We start from the raw sequence: 20,257 nt of genomic DNA, 5'->3' as shown, positions 1-20,257 counted from the left end.
AAAGCTCCTCTCCACTCCTTGTTTGTCCAGTACTGAGCTTTCGTTTGCTCACTCCCTCACCACACACAGGCATCCCCCAGCAGTTTGTTTTTAGCTTGTAGGAGGCAGGAAAACAACTTCCACCCAGCTCCTCAATGTGGTGCCTCTCCTGTGGCTGGCCTGTGTTCACATCTAATCTAAATTAAGCCCAGTTTATTCAATGCTCCCATCTTCAGAAGAGCCCTGCAAAAGAAATAGCTTGGCCTGAGGGCAGGAATGACTGGGAGATGAATATCCAGCCGTGTGTGCTCCCAGAGAGGCTCACCTGGGTGCCAAGGAGAGGAGGGAGCTCCGGGGTGGAGAGAAGTGCCCTTCAGAGGCAGCACTGTCCTGCACAAGCTCCTCCACCTTTCAAACCCTCCCCTTGCTCCAAACAAAAAAAAACTCTTACTCCCCAGGGACTCAGGTGTTGTGCTCAGCATGTGACCTTCTTTCAGGCTTTCATCACTCAAGAGTAATTTCCCACAGAACAAAGGAAGAAAAAAAAAAAGAATGGAATCTCTACTTTGTGCTACAGGCAGAGCACTGGAAACTTGGTGGTTCAGCCTTTCTGGTCCACGCCTGCAATCTATGGATAAACCCTTGGAAAAGCTCCCTCAGGGAGCAGCCCCACCTGTTTTTCATGGGAATGGGACTAGGATAAATCCGTAAATCCAAGGGCAAATGCAGTCGAGTGTGCTGGGAAGCACAGAAGAACAGCACAGTTACTGATCTAAGACCAGGTGCCCTCACAGAAGCTGGACAGGAGCGTGAGTTTTAAAACCAGAGGCTGAATGTGTCTAGCACAGACCAAACAGGAGCGCCAGGGAATGAAATCCCAGAACTCAGAGCCTCAGCAATCCAGGTCCCTGCCTCAGGCACCAAATGTCCCTGTTCCCGTCCCTGCAGTGACAAGTGCTGGACAGAGAGGGATGGACGTGGCATCACAGAGAACACGTGTAACCCAATGTTCAGAGGGCAGCTTGAAAAGAAAAACAGGAGTGCTCAGACCCCTCCTCTTCAAAAGCAGCAGCTCTGGTCGCCCTCCACCCCTGTAGCTCTGAGGGATGCCAGCCTGCATCCCTGCATGCTGCCAGGAGCCAGAGACTTGCAGCAAAACCCTCAGAGCAAAACATTTACAGGAAAAGGGTTTCCATCCATCACTTCAAACCTCCTGTTTATTTAAATCTGTCCAAATGGTGCAAAAGTTATCTGAAATCCTCTGCTGTCACAAAGCTGGGCTGGAGGCAGAGCACTGGTGGGGCTGGTGGATCCTGATCCATGTCAGGGCAGGCTGGAACAACTGCCCACAGGGACCCGGAATTCTTGCAGAACAGGACAGAGAAACATCCATCACCAGTGACAAAGGGTTATTGATCCTGCCAGGTGGCAGAGAGCTGGATTCAATGACCACTCCAAATCCCTTCTGCTCCACAGATCCTATGGAAAAGCAAATCTTCATCCTGCAAATCCCTTGGGAATGAAGTGCTCCTTTGAGTGTCCCAAGGGACAGGGCCGGCAGGTGTGGAAGGGTTGGAGCACTGAAGAAGCAACTCCCTCAAACAAGCCAAAACCAAACAATCAAAAAATGCCAAAACAAAAACCGAAGAAACAAAACCCTGCAGTCACACCTTCCCAGCCAAACCACTTCAGCATTAACCTGAAAAACTTGTTTAAGAGAACAGCGATGAAAAGTTATCAAATCCACTCCTCATGCAGCCTGGGGCGTGCAGGTGAACCTTCCATCCACACCCACACCCCTGTCTCAGCCCCAGGGACCGAGGGCAGCATTCCTGAGCTCAGGGAAAGACACTGAGAGGTGCAAGGAGAGCCAGGGTCATCAGCTCATCCACTCAGTGTTCCACTTTTCAATATTTGCACTGTCAGGATGTTTTCCAAACACAGATAATCGTTTAAACCCAAAACTTCTTAGGAGAAAAAAAAAATGCACAATTTGCAATTCCTTCATTAATTAGGAAAGGAAGAAAGAAGTCCAGAATTAGCCTGCATAAAACAGAAAAGAACAATGAAGTAGCTACTTATGAATGTAGTTAAACTGAAAATTAAAGTAATGGTTCTTATTTCTGTGTATGACACCCTTCAGATCCCAGCTTGGTGAAAATAATAAATATACACATAGGGATATGCAGTTTGTATTTCATGGATATACATGCACACATGTGAACAGATACATGGAATATCAAGCAGGGCTCTGGTCCCAGTCAGCTGCTGAAGGGCCCTGGTGGGACCAGGGGACTGAGGGAACCCCACGAGCTGAGATGCTGAACAAAGGAACAGCCATGTGGAACTCACATCAACTGTGCCACAGAGAAACTCAGGGAAGCACATGGCCTGCACAGGGTGCTGGGAGAGGATGACCTCACTCTCCTCAGCAATTTTTAGGGCTAGTGCATCACTAGCCAGGTGTCCAGCTGCCCTCCCTCCAGGGGACAAGAGGATCAAGTGTGTTTTTCTCTGCTGTTATACAAGACACGAGCTTGTGTGCATCCTCTGATGTGACACAGCTTCAAGGGTCAACCTCCCAGGGCTGGTGTCAGCTCCCAGAGCCCTACCCCAGGACAGCCACACTGCTGTCACCTCACTCAGGGACAGCCTTTTTGTGGTCAAGAGACCTACTGAGACACACATGAAGCAACTGGGAAGACAACCCACTTTTCCAGCTGAGTACATCTCCCAGAGAAGGTGGAGCTGTTCCCAAAATCAGGAGGGGTTTCACACTCAGCCCTCCACTTTCTCCATATATTCCCCCATCCTCATGCTCTGCTCTTCTCCTGCACCCAGCCTCATTTCTCTCTTGCATTTACACAAAGCCTGAAATCCCTCCCAAAGCAAACTCTTGTTTTACCTCAGTATCCCCACGATCTGTGGAGAGGATCACAAGGCCCCCTTCACCTCCCTTCTCTGCAGAAACCCCCCTTGCCTTCACCTCCCCCTTTTCTGCTCCTCATCCCTCTCTGTGTCAAACAAGGATGTTCCACAACCTTGCCAAGTGCTTTGGGAAAAGCCTGAAGGACACAAGAACAGTTCCTGGAGAACAGCTTAGTGCTGGCTACTGCATCAGCGGCTCTCCTGACCAACATCCCACGGCTGCTGCCTGTCACCTACAGGATGTGGGAAGCCAAAAGCCAGACAAGGAAGACAAGAGGAGAAATATCTACCTGTCTCCAACTTTCCAGCCCCAGGAAACAACAGAATTTGAGGACAGACACAGCTCCAGCGCTGCACAATTATTTCACAAAAGGGGGAGCAGGGGATGAGTAAAGAACCCCAGTAACACAAGAGCTCTCCCAGCGTTTTGAAGACATATGGCTCCTCTCCATACTTCAAGCAGTGACTCCTCCATGCTTCCAAATTACAGCTGCCTAAGCTGTTTCTGCAGATATTTCCTCTTTCTATGCAATCATTTGGCTAATAAGATGAGCAGGTTGGGCTCATTTATTTTGGACACTGTTCGTGGGTCATTAGCAGAAAGGCTAATCATTGCATTGGCAGAAAATATCACTTCTGCTTCAGAGCTGGCTGCGCAGCACGGGGAGGGGGAGAGAGCAGGAGCCTGACAGAGCCTTAAAAAAAAAAAAAAAAAAATTATACAAACCCCAAGTTCCACTGCTGTAGAAGTGGAATTTTCCTCTGCTGTTTCCCAAGGTGCCTGCTGTTAGGATGAAGGGACAGACTTCAGTGCCCGAGGCAGCTCTGCGGAGCTCGGCTCCCTCTCCCACGTACGTGCAGCCTCCAAGGGCCCGGGGAAGGAGAGATGCTGGCAGCAGCAGCCCGGCCTCCCTGAGCCACAGAAACACAGCAACACAGCCTGGCCATGCTCAGCCCTCCAGGGAACCATCGTCATCCTCACCCACAGCAAATCCAGGTAGGATGTGAGCAGCCCCATGGCACAAGAGCCCTTTCTGGGATGGTTTGGGGTTAGCAGAGATGATCAGTTGTGATGTTTGTGCAGTGCCCAAGGCACCTGAGCGCTAAAATCCACCTACAGAGACATTTAAAGAGCAATTTGCATTCAGTGTGAAGGCTGGAGTGCAACCTCAGGGCATTTGTGGAGCAGAAGCCTGAATTTCCAGGAGACACAGCAAAGCTGAGCCCTTCCCGTTTCTCTCTTGAGAGGTGACAACAGAAGCAAAGACAAAGTTCTGAGACACAGCCGTGCCAAAACAGCAGCATTGAGAGCAGCGCTGCTCCCCAGGCTCGGCTGCTCCCGAACCAGCTCTCTCCAAAAGCCTGGGAGAAGCTCTGCCCTGCGGATATCGTGCCCAGGCAGAGCACGGGCACACAGAGCTGCTCCTCTCCCATCTCACGGCAGCTGCTGCCTTCACCCACCGACCTGGCAAGGGCAGAAATGAAGGGAACAGCTGGCCAGGGCACAGGTTGTCCCCTTCCCCAGCAGACACACAGCCAGCATGCCTCCTGCTCCCCTCCTCCAGATTCTGCTGGCCCCAGATGTCCCTGCTGTGTGTGCTGCCAACAGTGCCCTGACCTTGGCTGCTCTCAGCAGCATCCTTGGGGCAAGCTCAGCATGGGGCTCCCACCTCCCCTGGGAGGCTTTCAGCAGATGTCCATCCCTGTGCTTCCCCTCCTGCCCTCCAGCACCACAGCCCCAGCACACTTCCCAAGTGGTCATACCAGGAGGGAGCTGGGCAGGGGGGCAGCATGGCAATGCTGGCAGCAGGGACAGCCGGGATTTGTCCCTGGAGGGCTCCAGCTTGCCTTGAGCCACCCATGCTGAGGCTCTTCCTGCTGTCCCCATGGGATATGAGAACACATGGGGGATCCTGTGGCCAAGCCTCTCCAGCCCCACAGCAGAGCTGGCTGCTCCCTGCAGAGCCCCGGACAGACGGGAGCCAGGGCTGGCTCTGAGGGGCTCTCCAGCCGGAGACAGGGATGAAGATGATTTGGGAGCTCATTTAGAGCTTGCATTTCCTAAGTCTTTTCAGACACCGAGGCTATTGGCAGGCAGTGTTACAGCCCCTGCCAGCCTCAGCGGCTCTACAATGTCCTTCTCTTGGCAAGGGCAGCAGTGGGGAAAAAATAACACACAAAAAACAAGGGACATGTGATGGAGAGCTTGGCTGAAGGTTTCCTCTCCCCGCTGACCTGTGTGCCAAGGAGGAAGAGCATGGGGGGAAAACAAAGTTTTAAAATGAAAGAAGAAAAAAACCACATTACTTGTTTTGCTATGTCCAAGCTGTGGGGACAGAGCTGGGGCAGAAGGTGAGTGGACATAACCTGGGGCCATTGCTTTGTTCAGTGGCCAGGACCAAGAAATCACTCTCCCCACATCCCCCAGCCAGCATAGGGAAAGCAAGACAGGAAGGAGCACTTTTGCACACTCCCCCTGCACCCCACACTGATGTAGGGAGCCCCCAAAGCAGGACCTTGCACTCACCCCCAGCAATCCCACAGAGATAAATGCTGCCGGGTGCACACTTGTGCTAGCAGGACTGAGTGCATGGGGGTGAAACTGGGATTTTGCCTCAAAATTTCATGGCCCAAAAAAGGCAGGGTGGTGGGGAGCCTCTCCTCCCCAGGACATCCTGACCCCATGGAGGAGGCTCCTCTGCTGAGGATGCTGTGCAGGAAGGAGCTCAGAAAGAGCACCCAGAAAACACCAAGGGGGAAAAACCTGCTGCTGGAGAATTGCAGCATCTCAGGGAATGACAGAAAGAGTCCAATATTTAATTATTTTTTTTTTTTTTTTCCAAAGGAGAAGTAAAGGAAGGAGATTGATCATAAGAACATGGGGACAACCCCAGCTATCCAACCCAGGAACAACCTGACAGCAGCATTCACACCCAGATGCCCCTGTCAAGGTGACAGCTGGGCAAGGGGGATTCTCCTGAGGAGGGGGTGTACAGCCCCCACCCAGCCACTGCAGCAGAACAGGTGATGGGAACACACTCCAGCATGGAAAGCAGGGAGACCGGGTGCCGGCAGAGGCACAAATATCAGCAAAGGCATGGTCAGGTGAAATGTGATCATTTTGGCAAACAGACACAGCACATGACTGTCATTGACCTGCTCATTTTGCATCACATCAGCAAGCTGGGCACCAGCTACCTCTGCAGGCTCAGCTGTCCCTGCAACACCTGGGATGCTCCAGACAGCCCTGGCAGCACAGCCAGCTCACCTGCACCCCACGAGGTCCCAGGTCCAGGGTGGGGTATACAGGGATAGAGGCAGCCAAATCCAAAGAAGTCATGATCCTAAGGCAGGAGCAGCTTGGTTGAAAAATCTCTCTGTGTCACTAAACCCTCCCTGCAGAGCACAGAGGCAGCTGAGATGCTCATGTGAACCCCACTCTCCCTGTCATGGGGGGACAGCACAAACACAAGCCATTAAACAGCCCTGCTCATCCCTCCCTTCCCAGCACACAGGACAGCAGGGGGAGAAGAACCAGGTCACTTCACTTCCCTGGTTTGACAAGGCTCTTCCCCTATTCCCCAGCTCCCAGGACTCAGCAGCAGCCACTAGAACAACACCTCGGACTCTTCCTCCTCCCCTCGGCCCCAGGCAGCCAGAGGAGGAGCTGGGCTCTGTGGCAGACGCAGTTCAAGCACACAGAGAGGAAGAGGAGAATCACTGCATGCATCCCAGCACAAGCCACCAGCGTCCTAGGTGGATCTGGGAAAGGGTGGCCCCAAACCAGTTCTAAGGATGCTTCAAGGCAAGGTCAAAGTAGCCTTAAAAAGCAAAGCTAAAATCTGTGAGGCCAACCAACGTGACCAGTCCCAACATGCCCAGGCAACTGATTCTCAAGATGTTTAGTTCAAAATAGGGCAAAACAAACAAACAAAAAAAAAATACAGCTGGCTGTGGCACCACGGGATCTGGGAGCTGCAGGCAGTGACAGCACCAGCCCCTCCTTGCAGTTCATGTAAGGTGGGCAGAAAAGCTTTCATGGCATTTTACACCATTCCCAGCCAGGGAGGGCACTTCCATATCCACAGCCTCAGCCTAAGGCACAAGTCTTACTTGGTAATCAAATCCTCAGCACAGCCCAGAGACAGCTCACAGCTTGTCTGCTCGGTGCTGCAGGCACCAGGAATCCTCAGCATGGATTCAGGCCGTACCTGGAGCTGCAGTCTCATTCCTGTTTGTTTCCATGACTTGCAGCAATCACTGCTTTTGTTTGCAGTTTGGAAAGAACAGCCCCTTCCTTGCTTATCCCTGCACCATGGATGGCTGGCATCCATCACTCCATCCTCACCCCACCCTCCTAAACCAGCACCCCAATATTCATCCCTCAGCACATCCCAGCTCTGTGAGGGGATGAAGGACCAATGTCCAAGGAGACAAAGATGTGTCTGAAGCCACCTGGGAGGGTGTGGGGGACAGTGTGCAAGATCCACACACCCCAAATCCCCATCATGAGGAAGAGCAGTGGGAGAAGCAGCTGCTCTGAGCCATCCAAAGGTCCCAGACACCCCAAGGATGCAGTGTGGGATCAGATCCTTGGTACCCAGCCCAGCCTCCACCTGCCTGGCCAAGCTGCATCCCAGCACCTGAGCTGGGAGAGTTCCAGTCATTCATTTCTGAGACAGAGCAAGGCTGGCAGGCTCAGTGCTGTGTTGAATAATGATGGATCTCTTGGAAATGCCAGGTGAAACCTGCAGCTTCATCACGGTGAGAGACTCCCTTTGGGGCACTACCCAGCACCCTCCAGACATTGCCCCACTGCAGCTTCCCACTGCCAGCACACGGGGCTGCCTGTTCCTTTACTTCTGCATTACCCAATCCAGCCCAAAATGATGCTCTAAAGTTATCAAATAAGCAGTGAGATTCAACACTGAGGCTGTTGTCTGCTACCCCAATTATTGCTGCTCCCACCAGGCTGGTTTCACCCTGAGCCTGAGTTTGGTGCAATGAGGAAAACCACAACCAGGGCAGCAGGGAAGCTCAGGCTTGCCCAAGGAATGGCTGGGGAGGGGCTGTTCCCCAGCTCCAATGCTGGGAAGGGAAATGGAGACACCTGGCACTGCTAAAGCATCAGTGGTTTTGCTGCAGGCGGGTTCCTCACCTTCCATCTCAATAAAAAGTCAAGTGGTCTCCTCTCCCCTCAGGAGCTAAAAAGGAGGCAGCTAGGAAGGAAAAGCACCAGTTTTCCTGTTGGATAAAGGGAAACACAAGGAAAAAAAAAAATCCAAATGTATCCCAGCAGAGCTGGGGCTGCTGTTCCCACTCACTCCCTCTCCAGCCACTGCCATAAACCCAGCCCCAGAAGCACCCACCTGAAGCAAAGCCAAGCCAGCCAAACACCTTGTTCATAAACTGTTATTTACCTGCAGTTTTATATAATTGGATTTTAACAATAAGCACAATTCTTTTTTTTTTTTTTCCTCTGTCCCCTTTTCCTTTGCTGCACATCGTGAGACCTCATGACAAGGCTCCTGCTCGGAGCTGGCAGAAACCTTTGGAAACACAGCTCGTTCCCCCTCAGCCGTGGGGATGGAGGAGGGAGGGAGGAGGTGGAGTGGGAGCAACGACAGGTAAAAATAACCATACTTGGCCTGATATTGCTCCCAGTTAAGCCAATGGGAATTCTGCCCAACTTCCAAAGCAGCAAGACCCAGACACACACAAAGTGCTGTGCTGTATGAGCAGCATAAGGATGGCCAGAGACAATCACGGATACATGAGTTTCTTCCCCCTGTTCCCTGCCGGTGGGAGGCTGAGCATGCCCTGCCCCGGGGCCAAGCACTGCAGAGGCTGCAGGCACCCAGAGGGTGATGATCAGACCCACAGCACCACATCTCCCCTGCTCCAGGCACTGTTACTCCACACAGAGCCTGCAAAGGGTTTTTTTTTTGTTTTTTTTCCAGGAACGGTTTATCTGCTCAGACAGTTTCACATCAGCTGAAACTAAAGTGTAAGTGGTTTTGGGGAGGATATAGAAAGTGTTGAAGAGTAGAAACATTTCATTCTGACACTTCCCTGAACAAAAAGCGCTCTGCCTTTTCACGGCATCACAGTGCCTTGTGAAACCAAGTCCAATTTATTTTTAAATGGGAAAAAAAAGGAAAGCCCAAACTGAGGCAAATATATTTCTGGGGACAAATATAATATTGCATTTCATCCTGTCGTTAACACTTTACTCCCATCTTCGGGATTCACCAATCTAATGAGAATTCAGCATTTTGTGGTGCTGTAATATAACATCTCTCCCAACCACCTTGAAGCTGTTCTGCATGAGGTTGAACACAGTTCGACTCCACACGAGCCAGAGCCTGACACCAACAACACTTGAACGGATGCAAACATTTCCAACTCACATTCAAACATGGGTAACAACTGAGAGGAGCGAGAACTGCAGATAACACAAGGTTTGAAAGAAAAGAAAAAATAAAAAGAAAGAAAAAGGCATTTTGCTGCTTGTCTGAAGATCAGCCCAGCTTTCAAGCCCACAGGCATCCTCCTGGGGATGTGAGAGCTGGGTGAGGCTTCCTAGTCCTGGGTTAGAGCCCAAGAGAAAGATGGAAATTATAATATTCCTGCTGGGACTCAAGAGTGCCAGGCAGCCCCCAGCACAGCACAGCTTCACCAGTGAGGAGACATCACCCTCCACCCTGCCAGCATTCCCAGATCTGCATCCCAGGAAAACACTCTCCATTGTGAGGTACTACCTGAGAGCCAGGGGCCACCCACACCCAGCCATCACTGGGGAAGGCAGCATCCACAGGAGTTTTCCTGGAATAACATTTCCTGACAATTTTAATGCCATATGTACCTTGGAGCCTGGCAGTTTAAAGCAATTAGATCCAGGCTGGGAGCTGCAAAGCATTTCTGTGTTTACGTCAATGTTTCAAAGGTACCAATCCAGTACTCCCAGCACTTCACACACAGGATTAGCAGGGGGCTCCCATGTGGAATTGCTCTCTCCTGGAGGCCAGCAGCTCAGTGAGAACCAGCCTGTGGGGGAGAGGGATGGAAAACAGGAGCTGAGGTAGAGCCACCCCACCAAAACCTGGATTTCCATCTGCTTGTCCCACACTGGGGAAAAGAAAAAAAAAAACCACCATCAAAAGGTCAGGCCACCAGCTACACCCTGCAGCGCTGTGGATGTGAGTATTTCTCCCAGACAGATGGTGGGAAGGGGAAGAATGAGGAGGAGGAAGGAAGGGAACAAGTTCAAGACAAGCCTCTGAGATCAGCAAATGGATAAAAATACCCTCCCAGTGCCACTGGCAGGCAGAGGGATCCAGCCCGGGGGCGAGGGCAGGCACAGAGCATGTCTCACCCTGTGCCACAAGCTCACACTGCTCTGATGTTCCTCACTCCTCTTCCTAAACCTTCCCTCTGGCATTTTTTCCTTCGTCTCCCCACGACTTGAGTATCTCCCTTTCCAGTCTCACACCCCCTGACCACACCGGCCACTTTTCCAATGGGAGTTTTTACGTTTTCCCTTCCCTCCTCGATTCTTGGCAGTCGAGGCTGGGGAAGTTTTCTCAGGCTGCAGATCCCTCCCACGCCTTTGATGCCATCTGCAAAACCCAAACCCCTTCCCAGTGCTTCCCATGGCTGCTTTTCCCCCCAAGTACCAACTTCAATTGCACTGGGGATGAGATGAGAAAATGAAGTTTGCTGCTCAGTTCAGATTAACTGAGAGCATTTATTCAGCCTTCCTTTATCAGAGATGCAAATCAAATACTCCAGTTACATATTTTAACACAGTGGGGTGGAAAAAGTCTGATGGAGAGAAAGCCATAAAGGGTCTAATGTATTCACTGGAGCTAAGGTGGAAAACTGAAAGAGATTGGTGAAAAATTATTAATGTAACAGGCGTCATTGTCAGAAAAGTGACAATTTGAAGACAAATCTCTCAAAATGAATTCTCTAAATATCAGAGCACATCATTAACCACATTTAGCCCCTGTTTTATACTGACTCTGCAAAGGAGAGTGGAGAGGAGGGGGAAGGTGGATGAAACAGGCTCCTTCTCCCAGACAGCAAGAAGCTGGTTAAGGGCACATTAAAATGGAAATGGAACTCGAAGCCAAAGAATGTCCCATCCTGGGAAAGAGCAGATGCCACAACAGTGTCAGGGGGAGAGAAGTGGCACTTTCTTCCAGCATGGACCAGCAACAACTCCTCTGTGTCCCAGTCCCAGTGCTCCTGCATGACTGGTGAGTTCAGCTTGCAGCTGGGCTGAGCCCCCATCCCTGACCCAGGAGCCTGCAGGCACTCAGCCCCTCTGCCCTGAGCACCTGACCCACAGAGACCCCACCAGGCCCTCTGGCCACCCTGAAGAAGCTCAGGAAAGAGCTGAGGGCCACCTACAGCAGCGTGGGGGGGACTGGTGATGGTCTGAGCATTGCTTGGTTTGCCATCAGCACAGAGCCTGCAGCTCCCATCCCCATCCCAAGGATTTGGGGATGCTTAGTCCACCTCCACATCAGGGTGAGCAGCTCCTTCTCCTCTCCCCACAGGATTCTCACACAGGGACATGCTGAACCCAGGGGTTTTATAGCTTTTCTTTTAGGTTTTGTTTTTGTTTTGGTTTGGTTTTTTTTTTCATAAAAACAGCTCATTGGAGATCAATTTAGCTTTTTAATACCTTTCAGATAAGAAAATCTGCTGCAGCAGCAATTCTCTCCCTATCTTAATTAATTTCTAAACACATCACAAGCTGGAAGTGCATGTTTGATGAATCTGGTTGACCTCCTGGTGCAGAAATGATGACACAGATGTTGTGCCTTCTTCACTACCTCATTACTCATGTCACACCAGGGTTTTTTTCTCCCATTGAGCTGGCTGACAGGAGCTCCAGTGCTGCCATCAGCAAGACAAGCTGCAAGGAGCCAGAGGAAGGCTCGAGCAATGCTTTGCATCTCTGGAGAAGCCAGGTCCACTGGTGCTGCCAGCAATCCCACAGCAACAGCACCCTGCAAGCACAGGGCAGGGAAGGAAGGGAATCCACTGGGAAGTTTTGCACCGAGGAGGACAAAATACTGCTGGGCAGGGAAATGAGGCACCCCACAAAGAATGGCTGAGGGAATGCTGGGGCTGGAGGAGCCTGAGTGGGGATGTGCCCAAAGCCCACAGGATCTGGAGTGATCCCTCAGAGCTGTTTGCTGGGGACAGTGGGAATGAGCCCAGCTCTGAAAAGGGTTTCAGCTTCCTCTCCCATCCCATTCAAGCTGGGACAAGCCCAGTTGCACTGGTATGATGTTATATCCACCTGTGGCAAGGAGAGCAATCATAGAGTCACAGAATGACCTGGGCTGGGAGGGACATTAAAGCCACCTCTGTCATGGCAGGGACCCCTCAAACTGTCCCAGGCTGCTCCAACCCCAATGTCCAACCTGGCCTTGGGCACTGCCAGGGATCCAGGGGCAGCCACAGCTGCTCTGGGCACCCTGTGCCAGCCCTGCCCACCGTCACAGGGAAGATTTTTTTTTTTCCTAAAGGTGATCACAGCTCCTAAAAACTTGCTTAAGAAACTGGAGAGCTGCACCAGCCTGAGCCAGCCCCAAGGACAGGGCCCCAAGACACCCTACAGGGTGTGCTGAGGCACAGGATTCCTTCCCAGCTCCATTTCAGAGCAGAATGTGAAAGAAGAGAGAAGCATTTAAGACCACAATTTACACCCAGCTCAGGCGTTGATGAAGTACAGGACCAGTAGCTGATCATTAGGGAAACACCAGGATGTATGGCAACAAGAAGAAAAAAGGAAACTCCACAAATACAAGTTAAAGAAAATCCTCTGGGAGACCTAGAAGCCAGCAGATAACTTGTCTGCTGCCAGCACAGCCAGCAGAAAGCAGGCATTAGAAGTAAAAAACAGTAATTAAAAAAAAAAAAAAAAAAAAAAAAAAAAAAGCAGCTTGAGGTCTGGTTACCTTTTACTCCAGACACTTTAATGATCCCTTGGAAGGTGATGACATGAGATGCAACAAGGGTTTTCCTCATGACCACTCTCCAAAAAACCCAGTTTATTTCTGCTGGAGCTGGAGCAGAGGCAGCACAGAGCACCTTTCTAAACCTCCCAGCACGCAGGGCTGGTCCTGCCTCTGGCATCCCACAGCCAAGGCTTTCACTGGCACCACCCACAAGAGAGGAAATCCCCAGGGCTGGATGGGGCTTGGCATCCTCATCCCAAACCTGCATCCCGGCACTCACAGGGTGCAATGGCCCTACTGATGCCCTGACCAAAGGGTCACTGCCGAGATAAAACCTGGCTGTCCCAGCCAGAGCCACCCTCCACCCCTCTGAGGCTGACAAAGGACCTCCCTCTTTGGCCAAAGCCTCCGGACACGGCCCCAGGGCTGGATTTAGCACCAGGCAAAGCAATAATTAAACTGGGACACAAGGCGGTGGGGAACAACAAAAAAATAAATCTCTCTTATGTTTTGTTAAATTCAGCAATTTACAAGGCTGGAATAATTAGTGGTTTAAAATGTTTTGACACAAGCAGCCCCAATAATCATGATAAATCATATCAGGCATATGCCCAGATCCTTGAAGTGACAGATGACAAACAGAGCAGTGACAAGACGCTCCATCACACAGGGAATCATTGAGTTAATGGAAGAATTATTGCTTCTGAAATCCACTCCAGTCCCATTGTGGGGAACATTCCAATTTATCAAAGCCAAATGAACATTAATTGCTGCAGCCTGGTAAGTTTTCGAGCTGCTGTGACCTTCATTGAATTTTAATCCAAAACAGATAAGATTTACTTCCACACAACAGGAAACAACACAATTAAACCCAAATGACAGCTGAGATTATGGTGAAAAAACACAACAGGCATAATGACAAAAATATTGATTCCTTTCTACTTGACACTGTGCTTAAAAAAAAAAGTAAATAAATAAAACCTTGCATTTGCATATTTGTTTTTCTTTTCCCTTTATCCCTTCTTTTCATTTGGGAGACAAATTTCAGGCACTCAAGCCAAGAGGAAATGGGTGGCAGAGAGTAATGGAGACTGAATTCCCTTTAACTGCAGTAATTAATGTTATGTCTCATTGGGGAGAGATTAAGAAAAAACAGTTAGGAAAAGAAAAAAAAATAAAAATTAAATATCATCTTGCTGTCAAAGATGTCCTTGAGCTCAGGCAGAGAGGTGAGAAGAGGGTCACAGTCAGTCAGTGCTTTGCAGGGGTAGATGGTGGTCACAGGGACACAGCCACAGTCACTGGAAGGAGGAGTAAACCCAGGATTTGTAGCTCCCTGGAGCCCCCGTGCAGAACAGAGGGGTCTTGGCTTTAGAGGCAGAGCAGGAGCTCCCAGCCAGGCCATAAACACCCACAGAAATCCAACCAGCCTCGGAGATGTGTCACTGCCCAATAACTGTGCCAAGTGCTCCCTAAGAGAGGGATTAACCACATCCCCAGGCAAACCTTCCCCAGCTCCATGAATCACCTGGAGCATGAGGAGACAGGTAAAAACAAGTGTTAGAGCCACTTAAAGGAGATGAAGGAAGGACTTTGCCATGTCCCCTCCTGTCCCCTGGGGCAGGATGCTGATGGGCTGGGGATGGACAGGACATGCAGAGCCTGAATGCCAAGGCAGCACTGGGGAGGGCTGGAATTTTGTCCATAGCAGTGATGGTGGTTTAGTTTTTTGAAAGCACACAGGAGACATTGGGCTTCATGGCAGGAAGAGGAAGGAAAAGTATTTGAGAAGCTGGGAATGAGGACACAGGTTGTATCCTGAGGCAAAAGGGATATGGACACAGAGGGTGTGGGGACAGGAGGGGGTACCCAGGGCCCCCAGGAAACTCCAGTGCTGGGTTAGGAGAGCTCAGGTGATGGGAGCCCTCTGGGATGTGCTCTAGCTGGGGCCAAGAAGGGAAATAAAGGAGTGGGAAAGCAGCCAGGGCATCTGGGTGAAATAGTCCACTCAAGAAACAAATAGCTGTACCCATTTTGTTTCCCCTACAGAACTCCATGAGGCCTCAAGGAAGGAAAAAAAAAAAAATAACAACAAGCCAACAAAACAGAATCATCTTTGCTGGTAACTCAAAACTTGGCTCAGGTTCACTCAAAAAGTTAATGAACCTTCTGAAAAATCTGGGCAAAGTTTCAAGCCTGTGCTGCAGTCCTGACCCAGGAAAGGGATTTGCAGGGCTCTGCCTCCCCAGGGACACATGAGCAGCCCAGACCCCATCCCAGACCCAGATCCATGCCCAGGACCTCGGCTCCTGCTGCAGGGAATGTCAGGATTTATAAAGAAGTGAAATTACAGCTGACTGTGTGTGGCAGGAACAACTCCTCTCCTGCTGCTTTTGCAGAAGGGAAGAGAGGAGCAGGGCAGGAATTAACTCTCACAACAAAGCCATGGGTGCTCCCACAGCATTGGCAAAGCACATCTGTGCTGGCTAACCTGGGATTAGAGACCAAACCCATTCCTGTGACATTTTTGTGACCTGCCCAGCAGTGCTGCCAGCTCCATCCCCCTGGCACTGCTGCTCCCACATTCTGAGGTGCAGCAAAGGGAGGCTCTGACCAGGAGCTTCTCAAAGCATCCAATCATTACAATCATCTGCTCTATTTTAGAGACCATCTTCAGCAAGGGCTGAGGACCAGGACTGAATCTCTACTACAGAAAATCTGTATTTCAAGCAGGAATCAGCAGGCTGCAGAGAAAGTGTCACCCCACAGACACAGGGCAATTCTCCAGGGCTCAGGTTTGCCCACAACAGCCAAGCAATTCCATACTCAAACCTCCTGCCAGGGATGGAGCTTTTCACACCCACACATACTGTGCTGTTTTCTTTGTTCTGTCTCTCACTATATTTTCAGGCTCCTTTTCCAAGCACACTGTTCTAACCCTTTCCCCCTCTCCAGCACCCCATCCCACTGACAATTTCAGCAGGACATGAAACCATTCCCTATCCAACTCAGTAAGATGGAGCCCCCAACTCCTTTCCCTTCTGCCATCCTGCATCTTATCTTGCCCAACAGCCTCAATGCAAAGCCTCTCCCTTCTCACGTGCAATCAGCCAGATCTAAAGCCCCACTGACGAGATAGTCAAAAAACCAGACTTAAGTTGTAAAAGCCAAATAGCTGCTTGTTCAAACTAAATAAATAAATAAACAAGGGATTTGTGCAGCCACTATCTCTGTTCCTCCTTCCAAAACTGAGGACAGAATCTGTAGAGATGACCCAGATTGTGAGAGATGAACAGATTCACCTTTTGCAGAGGGTTGCTGTGGTGGGATCCCCAGTCCCATGAAAGACTTGCTTTGGCAAATGAATGGCATGCATACACACTGGGTATACCAACCTAACTTCTTTTTTTCTGTATCTTATCCCAGTGGGATTGAAGGGACAATCCACTGAATCCCATTTTACAGATGGAGCTCTAAAACACGGAGGAGCCATGGACCAGATCCAAACATGTAGGCAACCACCTCATGTGAAACTGAAACTTTAAAAGGCAGCACAGCACATAAACAGTGCATTAATGAAAGGTCACAAACACCCCAGATGGAGACATTCAAAGCACTGGATCATCTTTTTACTTTAGGTCAGACTTGTCCTTTGCAAGAAATGCTGCAGCCTTTACTCACTTCAAAGATAAACTTCAGCTTCAGAATGAAATGGCCAAGCCCAAAATCTTGCCTTTGCACAATGCCCAAGCAGAAATACTCCACTGGCACCTCACCAATTTCCAGCAGAGACAGGAGGAATTACAAGGATCTTTGTTACCCTCCCAACAGCTTCTTCCCCACACTCTTTTCCTTTGTTTCATTTTCTCAGAAGACCAACATTCTATTTTCTTTTTTTTTTTTTTTCTTCTTGGCCCATTCAAACACATTTCTCCCTTTCTGGAGACCCAACCAAAAAGGGACACAAACACCTGCAAGCCAGACTCACCACCCTGCTCCAAGGGGGTCCCTCCATCCCCTCCGATGCCACCAGCAGCTGGGACTCACCATGACTGAGATGTGAAGAATGTGCATCTGCTCCTCCACGATCTCTGAGGGCTCCTGGAGGCTGGGAGGGGTGGCCCTGGAGAGCTGCTCAGCGCTGCTCATGGACACGTGGAAGTACAGGGTGCCATTCTCCAGCCACTGCTGCTTCCAGTGCACCAGCGAAATGTCCGACACGGTCCCCGACATCTCTGCAGGGACAACACACAGCTCAGGGTCAGCTTTCTGCATGGCATCCAAAGGTGTTATTCCAAATGAGCAAAGAAGTTGAGACTTCTGAGTCTTACACCCCCAGAACTGCTTCTATGTAATTTTAGCCTCTCCCTGTTACTGCCCCTCTATGTGAACAGAAACGTTTGTCTTTCTTAATAAAATCAAGGGGCTACAGAGCGCCTTGGGATTTCTAGAATAGGAAGGCAAGAACAGTAAATCACACAGGATGCCCTAAACCTCATGTGGCTTTCCCAGGACCCAGGCTGGAAGAAGTTCCCAGGGAGCTGCAGCCAAGCCCAAGGGAATTTCATGGCTCAGGGAGGCCACTGTGTGCAGACAAGGCAGGGTGCAGACACCAGAACACGCTTTGCTGGCATTTACAATGGAAACCTTCTTCCAGCTGTGAGGCAGCAGCACAGCTGTATTTAATAGGAACACTCAGCACAGACTGTGAGCTCCAGCAGCAAGGGAAAACCAGCAGGCTTGACAAATATCTATTGACACTGGAGCTGCATCTGTCAGTCACCTTCTGCAGCTTCTGCTGGTTTTACATCCCACTCGATCCTGATTTACAGCACAGGCTCCCTGGGAGTCAGGATTACAACATCCCAGCATAGACCAGCTTTCCCTGACCTAGATCACTGCTCTGAACTGGGGGTTTGGGGAACCCAAAGGGCACCCCCAGACCTGCAGACCCTGTGGAGGCAGCAGCTCCCAGCCTCAGCTGCTGTGTGGCCCAGGAGCCCTGACAGCTCCAGAGCTGCCCAGCACATTGCACACGGATCTGTGCAGAGGATGAGTTTGGCAGTTTGGCAGCTGAATCAAAACTGAAATAAAAAAATTAAAAATACTAGTACAAAATGAGCCAAAATATTTCTCCTTCCACCACATCTTTCTTGTGTTTGTTTTTCCATTTCCAATATAAGCAACAGGAACCAAGACAGGCCTTCTTAGTCACTGAGGCCACAGCTTCAGCAGTCACTTGCTTTGAGGAAGACCCAAAATCAGTTCCCTCCTATTTGGGAAGAGCCCCTGACCCACTGTCTGCAGGTGTGCCTGCCCCAGAACAGTCAAGAGTACAAGCTCAGGGAATTCTGGCACAACAGGGGATACAGAGACAAGTTCTCCTCCTCCTTGGCTGCAGAGGGTCACTGGGGAGGACAGTGCTTGTTCCCCCGTGGGCAAAGCAGCCAGGGAATGCTGGTGGCATTTTGCAATTCATTACCCTGAGCCCAGCTGGGCAAAAGCACATCCAGTTCCAGCTCCCAGTGGAGAGGAAGGAAGGAGCAAACCCAGCTGAGGCTGTCCTGAGGAGCCACCACACCCTGCAGGACAGATGCTTCAACAAGGCACCTGGGTGGGGAGGGAACAGCCACTCGGGCACTTGCACTTCTGCAAACCCATGTCCCAGCCGAACAAAAAAAACCTCTCAATCCTTCAGGAACAGTTTTTCTCACCCCTGAAACCAATACATTTTCCAGGAGCGAGGTCCTGGCTTCCCAGCACGGATTAGAAGAGAGCCAACCAACCTGCTCATGGAGAAGAGCCCATCACACCACAGGTCCTGCAGCACTCAGGGCAGGGACAAGGCCACCCCATTACTGCCAGACCCCTGATCCAGCCCCTCACTGGTGACACTCCTGAGCCACCATTGTGTCACCTCAATCTCACCAGAGGGGTTTGCTCATTGCCTCTGCCCCCCCAGCACTGCACCTTCCTTATCCCCAAACCCTGTGCACACCTGAGCACTCAGAGAAAAAACAAACAGCTCCTGATAACACATGGATCCATCAAGAGCTCACACCTGTGCTTGGGAGGGGATGCACGAGCTCCCTGCCACATCCCTGTCACTGCCCTGACACCCTGCTACTGACCCTTCTCTCCTTTGACACAAAAGGCTCTTTGCTGGAGCAAGAAGGTGCTGCTTGTACTCTGGAAATGTAAATCATGGCAGCCCTGCAGCTCCTTCAAGACCTGGGAATCTCATGGAATGAATCCCGTGTCTCTCCCCTCCAAACAAGGCTCAAGCAGAAGGTTTCTTATAGCAGTAAAAATAAGAACAAACTGAGAGAAATATCAAGGCTGCTTAATTGCAGTCATATTCCCAGCAATACTTCAAAGGTCTGTACTGAAAAGCATCTCCTTGTCTAATTAAAATCAAAACAAATGCTACTTTTAGGAGCAAAAGCACTCACTCAGCTTTGCAGCAGAAATCCAAGATCATCCACAGAGGCAAACAGGCCATGGGAGAGCATGGAAGCATCAAGGGAAAGACTCTGTTATGCAAAGCCATAATCTTAATTCTGTCCAGAGGGACAGTGACCCACAGGAGGGGATGATTTACAGTATTACACACTCATCACACTCATATCCTGCAGCAGACCTCTCCTGAAGAGCTCAGCTAGGAGCTTATATCACCCAGCCCATGGCACAGACCATGTGGATGCCACCAGGACCCCATTGCTACAGTTCCAAAGGCTACATCACATTAAGGAAGCAAGGAAAAAAACCTCCAGGGTCAACCTTTCTCCAATTTTTTTCCCTTACACACACATTTTTGCATGGGATGTTTAAAAGGATCATGGAGAACATTTCTCAGGAGTTCTGAAATATAGGCAATTTTTTGGATTTTAGCCTAGACTGAAGATAAGCCTGTTTCATTTTCAAAAGGTCTCTTCCAAAAGTAGAAACTTCAATTTAACATTCATTTCACAATTTTATGCAAACCCAGCAGCCAGGCAATTTGTGACAAACACGGACTTGCCAAGCCTGGGTACCCATTCCCACACATTTATAAACACTTGTGTGCTTGAGCTTTCATTTCAGAGCACCTGGTTACTACCCCAGCACCCCCAGGACACCACGAGCCTTCAATCAGATTCACCAGTCACAATAAAAAATAATTTTTAAAAAATCTTTTTCACTCCCTGTAGCTGCAGAATCCCTCAATCCCCAAACGCAGGGAAGTTTCTTGGCCTCGTATACTTGACACTAATATTACACTGCCTGTGTTCCACTGGACACACATTGTAACTACAGCAGATAGTGGAGTGACAACAGTGAGAGCCCGTCCATCAGACAGAATGTAATAGTCTGCAGCAAGATTGCCTGCTATC

The 20,257-nt window shown here is 50.1% G+C and overlaps 1 protein-coding gene across 1 annotated transcript in view; it reads right to left on the bottom strand.

Annotated features, from left to right (window-relative positions):
* The window catches only part of ASTN2 (astrotactin 2), a 312,809-nt gene that overhangs the window by 245,408 nt on the left and 47,144 nt on the right, over window positions 1-20,257 (bottom strand). Inside the window, exon 2 of the mRNA XM_088177716.1 lies at window positions 16,932-17,119. Coding sequence (XP_088033842.1) covers window positions 16,932-17,119 — 188 coding nt within the window. The remainder of the gene's footprint in view (window positions 1-16,931; window positions 17,120-20,257) is intronic.

This window comes from Sturnus vulgaris, chromosome 22 (genome assembly GCF_052056855.1).
Source record: "Sturnus vulgaris isolate bStuVul1 chromosome 22, bStuVul1.hap1, whole genome shotgun sequence".
Taxonomy (NCBI): domain Eukaryota; kingdom Metazoa; phylum Chordata; class Aves; order Passeriformes; family Sturnidae; genus Sturnus; species Sturnus vulgaris.
The sequence above is the reverse complement of the archived record's forward strand: the minus strand, read 5'-3'. Positions and strand labels throughout refer to the sequence as shown.